The 7,488-nt window shown below is 44.9% G+C and overlaps 1 protein-coding gene across 3 annotated transcripts in view; it reads left to right on the top strand.

Moving 5' to 3' along the window:
• The first annotated feature begins 266 nt into the window (after positions 1 to 266).
• Positions 267 to 7,488, top strand: part of ABTB3 (ankyrin repeat and BTB domain containing 3) — a 290,533-nt gene continuing 283,311 nt past the window's right edge. For all 3 annotated transcript variants that reach the window (XR_012752998.1, XM_075344271.1, XM_075344270.1), the window contains exon 1: positions 267 to 1,364. Coding sequence is in view for 2 of the 3 variants with exons in the window: in XM_075344271.1 (XP_075200386.1) it covers positions 506 to 1,364 (859 nt within the window). In the remaining variant the exon portion in view is untranslated. The remainder of the gene's footprint in view (positions 1,365 to 7,488) is intronic.

The raw sequence follows: 7,488 nt of genomic DNA, 5'->3' as shown, positions 1-7,488 counted from the left end.
GGCTCGGTGTGCCGTGCTCCCCTCTCCTCTCCCGTTTCCTCCCCTCTTTTCTCCCCGGCTCGGTGTGCCGTGCTCCCCTCTCCTCTCCCGTTTCCTCCCCTGTTTTCTCCCCGCACCGCTCGGTGTGCCGTGCTCCCCTCTCCTCTCCCGTCGTCTCCCCTGTTTTCTCCCTTCTCCCGGGCTCCGCCCCCTGTCACCGCTGCTCCTTCTGCCGCCCGCTGATTGGCGGCCGCCGTGTCCCGCTCAGGCCCCGCCCCGGGCGCTGAGGCCAGCCTCTGTGTGCCTCTGCTCGCTCCTCTGTGATGCAGTGCAGGGCTCAGCGCTGGGGGACATCGCACATTCGCATCGGACTTTGTGGCATTTTGCCTTCTTCATTGGAATCCGAGGTATCGTGCATCTCGGTATTTTCCCTTGAAGCGCTGCCTTCCCTCAGAGACTCCTCTGCATCGGCTGCTCCTTTCTGTTTCCTCCCTTTAGTTTCCCTGGTGCAGTATGAAGTGCAGTTATGGCAAGAAGAGGTAAGACAGCTGTGAGGACTCTGGAGGATTTGACCCTGGATTCTGGTTATGGTGGAGCAGCTGATTCCATCAGGTCTTCCAACTTGTCCCTGTGTTCTGATTCTCACCCGGTAGCCTTTGCCCATGGAGGACACTGCTGGCTTCTAACTGACTCCATGCACAGTAGACACAACAGCTTTGACACGGTCAATACTGTCCTGGCTGAAGACTCGGAGGTCCTGGACTGCTCAGGACAGTGCTCCAGGCTGCCTGACCTTGAGGAAGTCCCCTGGAGCCTTGAGGAGGTAGAAGCTCTTCTGAAGAAGGAGCAGATCTTGACCGGTGCTGGCCGAGATGTCCTCTCCAAGCTGTCCACCTTGGTCAGCCGCTCTCTCGTAAGGATCGCCAAAGAGGCTCAACGCCTGAGCCTAAGATTCGCCAAATGCACCAAGTACGAGATCCAAAGTGCCATGGAGATCGTCCTGGCGTGGTCCTTGTCGTCCGGTTGCACGGCCTCAGCCCTTAGCGCCCTCTCGCTATACAACATGAGCACCGGGGACAGACTGAGCCGGGGCAAATCGGTGCGGTGCGGCTTGACTTTTTCGGTTGGGAAGTTCTACCGGTGGATGGTGGACAGTAGGGTGGCCCTTAGGATCCACGAACACTCCGCCATCTACCTGACTGCCTGCATGGAGACCCTCTTCAAGGAGATCTACAAGAGGGTCCTGGCCATGCCTCGCCCCGAAAAAGAGAACGAGGCGCCAAACTTTACCGCAGAATCCCTAGAACAGGCGATTAACAACGATTCGGAGCTATGGGGTTTACTCCAACCGTTCCAGCACCTTATATGCGGTAAAAATGCTAGTGGTGAGTAGTAGCGACTATATAAAGGGTCATTGATATTCAAGGTGGTCATTCGATGCCTCGACATAATGGGCTTCAACCCGAGCGTGGCATTTAAAGGGTTACACTGCATTCACCGACCGATGAGCTTTTCGCGATCTGGTACACAGAGCGGTTTTTATTTGGTGCTTACCTGTGATATGTGCCTTTTATTTGATGGGGGGCATATATTATCATGGCCAATCACATCCGATAATCCCTATCCGGAACATCTGCATTAATAACTGACCTTGATTGCGTCAGTATGGATGTGAGACCCCCCATCTTCACTGCAGGTGGTGACACACGTGTACACCCCATCCCCCAATGCAGATCAGAGGGGTCCCCAGCTGGTGGTTTATCATGGCGTTACCAATGGTCAATCAGTGGTTGATGGCACTGGTGTGCACTGGTGGTCTGTGCCGCAGCACTGGGCTGCTCATTCATACCGGTGGTGGTGGTCACGGATTGTTTACTCACATTGGCACATACAGGCGGCCACATTGCTCCTCAGGGGTTTTTTTCGGTGGCGTGCTCTCACAAGCAGATTGGTATTTTGCTTGTATTCTGCACACATTCGTAGGTGTCTCGCGCTGGGTGTCTCGTCTGCAGGGAATGAATGGCATTCTGTACCCGGCTCTGCTCACTCTGCTGTCGCTGCTCTGTGTAGCTGATGTTTGTTATGTCGTTTCACCAAGAACTTGTAGCTAAATGTGTAATATATGCCGTATACAGATATACGCTGTATACATGTACACTGCCTTATGTGTGAAGATAAATGTACAAACGTTATGTGCACCTACATCCACACACCTTCCACCTGGTGCACACACATCCTGCATACACATACACACACATACAACCTGTGTACATACATACACATACATACAACCTGTGTACACATACACACACATACATACAACCTGTGTACACTTATACACACATATATACAAATACATATACACACATACATCCTCTGTACACCTACACATATACAACCTGTGTACATACATACACACATACATCCTCTGTGCTCCTGCACATATACAACCTGTGCACACACATTCCACCTGGCACACACACATCCTGCATACACATACACAACCTGTGTACACATATATACACACCTACAACCTCTGTACACATACAACCTGTGTACACATTCCATCTGGTGCATAGACATCCTGCATACACTTATACAACCTTTGTACACATATACACAAATACATATACAAACATACATCCTCTGTACATGTACACATATACAAACTGTGCACACATTCCACCTGGTGCAGACACAGCCTGCATACACATATATACAACCTCTGTACACATATACACACACATACATCCTCTGTACACGTATACAACCTGTGTGCAAACATTCCACCTGGTGCAGACAAATCCTGCATACACATATACAACCTGTGTACACATATACAGAAATACATATAGACACATACATCCTCTATACACCTACACATATACAAACAGTGCACACATTCCACCTGATGCACACATCCTGCATACACATATACAACCTCTGTACACATATACAGAAATACATATACACATATACATCCACTGTACATCTACAGATATACACCTGTGCACACATTACACTTGGTGCACACACATCCTATATACACATACAACCTGTGTACACATATACATCCTCTGTACACCTACACATATACAACCTGTGTGAACACATTCCGCCTGGTGCAGACACATCCTGCATACACATATACACACATACAAAGCGTGCATACACATACATCTTCTGTACACTTACACATATACCACCTGTGAGCACACATTCCACCTGGCGCATACACAAATCCTGCGTACACATACACACACAACCCTTCTACACATATACATACATATATCCTCTGTACACCTTCACATATACAGCCTGTGTACACACACCTTCCCCCAGCGCATGCACACATCCTGCCTACATATACAACCCATGTACACATATACACACACATAAATCTTCTGTACGCCTACACATATACAGCCTGTTTGCAAACAATTCAACTCCCAACCTGTCTATACACAACCTGTATACACACACAACATATGTATACACAACCTCTATACACACATACAACCTCTATACACACACACAACCTGTGTATACACAGCCTCTATACCAACAGACAGCCTGTATACACACATCCTGTGTACACGTACACATATACAACCTGTGAATACACACACAACCTCTATACATACATATACACTCACCCACACAACCTATGAGCATGCAAACATACAATCTGTGTACAGATATGTGTACAACCTGGGTACACACACATGTACACGTTCACATATACAACCTGTGCATACACACATTTCACCTTGTTCACACACACAACCTGTATGCGCAGACACACAATGTCTATACACACACAATCTGTGTACTCACACATTTAGCCTGTGAACACACATACACATACACACAATACATACATGTGTACTGGCTGTAAACTTGCAAATGCAACCTGTATACACATATATTCACACATACATAAAACACAAATACATTTTGTATACATTTATACAACATGTTGACACACACATAGTTTGTGTAGACACACATATACTACCTGTGTACACATACACACAGACTTATAGATGCTTTAGGCACATACACACTCGCATATACAGACATGCATTCTGTGTATACACACATACATACACAGAGACACACATATGTACACTATACATACCCATGCAGAGAGACATACAGTATATATGCGTACTCTATACACACACTATATACAAAATACACAGACACACATCCTATTTGTACACAGGCAAATTTTTCGCTATTATCCGGTAGATATCTATGGAGCCTCCCAAATATTTGCACAGTGACAGCCATGATACTTGTATAAATATGACTATACCATAAAACACACAAGCGCACAATACTCCGATCCTCCGGCACAATAAGTGCTGCTTATGTGTAATTACCAGGACAATGTGTTATGGATCTGCAGTTGTGTAGCGGCACACACACACCGTCACTGCAGTATTTGTCCCCATCAGTCACACAGCACTGTGTTCGGCCACGGCACATACAGGCACAGGCTGGGTGTCATGTCTGCTGCATTGATATGTGATCTGCCACACATGTTATTGATGGTCATCTTGCAGCGTTGGATGGCGGCATTATCTGAGCGCCATGTATGATGCTTCGCCATGGTGTGCTGCCATATCTAATGACATCATCAAGGGCGCCGATCTCGAGGACCGCAACCGCAGGGAGTGGCATTAATATATATAGGGTCATCCATATGGACAGAGCTGGCCAAACTGATGTAATTGGATAGACCCGATCTTATTTCTGTCTTTCAAAATAACACATGCCACCCCTGTTATATACTGTGCCCAGGTTGGCTATATACGGTATACGTTTTACGCATTATAGTTGAATTTCTTGGGTTCATGCCTATAATGAATATGTGTGGTATCAGCCAGAAAGTCCAACCATCAAGGAATACAAAGATTGAGCATGTTGGAACTCAGTCTGCCCAATCCTTAGTTATTTTCGCACTGTCAAAAGTGTATCCGCGTCTCCCCATAACTGATCCAAGTGCGCAAGTTATAAGTGGAAGCTCTTATCAGAATGGCTGGCTTAAAATTTAAGCAGTGCGACGTAAGGGTGCCAAGTGGAAGCTAAGTAGGAAAGTCACAGCTGTTAACCCAACTGCCATCGCGCTAAACTCTGCAGCTGGTACTGAGCTCTTGTAACGGCGTTGGGAGTCTCAGCTCAGGATCACCCCCATCGCCCTTCATAATGGGCACTGTCGACTTACTCACAAATATGGGAGGTAGGAACCAGTGTAGGGGTACAAGAAACAGGACTAAGCCCTGCCCCAGCTCACGCGTGGCATTCTCTGAATCTCCTTAAAGGTGACCAGCCACCAGGTCAAAAGTGACCAGTTATTGCTACTATTTTTATTTCCAATGGTCCCATGAGTATTTAGCTTTTTTTTCTTTTTAAATCCGCCATACCATTCTAGAGATATAGGTCTTATTTACTACTAATTTCTTGAGGTAGGCTCCTCGGGGGCGTGTCTTTAGTCACGCCCCCTAGGTACAGAGCATAAAAAATAGAACTAAATAAAAAGTTACATATCGCTAAAACCGTATGGCAGATTTAAAAAAATAAAATAAAAATGGAGTATGCAGGGAAGCAGCGGGAATGAAATGAGATCTAAAACTGTCCTCTTTAAAGAACAATGCTTCTTGGGAAAATTAAATATGCAAATTAGCTATCCTCAAGAAGGAAAATAAAAAATGTAGCCAAACCAGTTACATATTTTTAAAAAGGAGCCAAAGCTACTCTACTTTGTACTGACGAGGTGTAAAGACCTCCAACATAGCTGGGTGTATGGCGTATTAAATATAGGATGGATTCTTCCCTATGGAAAAGAGCTAATTTGCATTTTCTTATTTCCATTGAGCATTGCCTGTAAGTACGGTCCGGTTACAGCACATTTTTGATAATTAGTACCCCATACTCCCAGGTCAGAAAAAAAAACCCCAGATATAGGACAATGGTTGGAGAGTATACATAATACATGCTGAGTTGCTGCCCGCATTCCTCCACCAAATTAATATGTCTGGTAACAGTATGCTATATTACTAACCCTTACCACTCAAGCCAATGGTGGCCACCTACGCCCAAGCACCTAAGGCACATGACCCGTGGTCCCCCCCATGCTACACCTTTGTAGGATTGCTAAATGGGTCTGATATATAGGATTTATAAGAGAAAGTGCCTCCATCCTTGTATTTCAGCCCATTGACTAATGTACTGACAGATCGTGTACCTTCTGTCGTAATGTGTTTGTAGACGATTTGTATTCTGTAAACTTTCACAGTTTTGAACACTACGAGTGCTGTACACTTTGTAGCTCCTAATTACTGTAGGCGCGATATCGAATATAATTTGATTATAAGTTTTGAGTGTAATAATGGATGTCTTCTTCATGGGTTGTCACTGATTGGCGCGGGATCCATCTTTCTTTAATGCCTCTAATTCTCGTCAATTACTGCAAACATTGCGAACATTGCGTTGCTGTTGGATGACATTCTTAGCATCTTACTCGTCTTCTTGATTACCTGAAGAATCCACAGTTCAGGTTTTTGGACTCTACTAGGGGGCAAAGTTGGAACTGAATTTTCCAAAATGTGATTGGGGAGCCATTTCAACACTATTACACCACTAACATCAACTGTCATTACCCTCCCACCCAGTTATGAATAGGCGGGGGTCCATTTTGAGCTATGACATTTCTCAAGATAAAAAAAAGTCAAAATAATAAGAGGACCATGACCAATAACTAAAAAGTCAGACCCCTTTATATTGGACAAGGGTGTATGTGCCATAGAGATAGACCTTAAGACCATAAGCAAGTTGGTAGCATCCATGGAGAAAGGGAAAACAAGGAATATGGAAAGGAGATGAAGGCAGATAAAGTCCTTCTCTACCAGGTTTTTAGGGGTTTGGTAGTGTTAAACACCACCAGAAAGTGCACCGTTATCATCTTTGGTATTTACATTGCCAGTTTGGAGTATTGGTAGGATCCCAACTCCAATAAGTGTAAGTATTGGTTGCTAAATGCCAAGATGTTTTTCACGATAGACTACACCTAGAAGGACATATCTTATCAGGCTTCTGAGTTTAATGGAGAAATGGGTTCTGCTATGAGAAATGAAAAAGAGGTAGACAAAAAAGAGCTGATGCCAGGTAAGTCTTGGTTTGGGCTGGAGGTACTCATCACCAGAAGACCCCATTTTTACTTTTCGTGTAGGTCCTTTTCAGTCCCTTTGCTTCTCTGTCTTCTGAGGAACATGAGTGAATGCCTCAATCTACAAATATTCCATCTAATATATACGTGGGAGGCATGTGTGCCAATCTTCTAGTGGTTGTGTGTCAAGATGTTCTTTACAAAATCCTTGGTTGAGAGGGAACATATTGTATCTCAGTAGACTTCGGAGTAAAATGGAGAAAGAAGTCTTGGATTAGGTTGTCATGCTTCTTCTACAATAACAGATGAAAAGGATATGGACAAAAAAGAGCCCG

Source organism: Anomaloglossus baeobatrachus, chromosome 4, assembly GCF_048569485.1.
Source record: "Anomaloglossus baeobatrachus isolate aAnoBae1 chromosome 4, aAnoBae1.hap1, whole genome shotgun sequence".
Taxonomy (NCBI): Eukaryota; Metazoa; Chordata; class Amphibia; order Anura; family Aromobatidae; genus Anomaloglossus; species Anomaloglossus baeobatrachus.
Note: the sequence above shows the minus strand (reverse complement) of the source record. Positions and strands in the feature narration are given on the sequence as shown.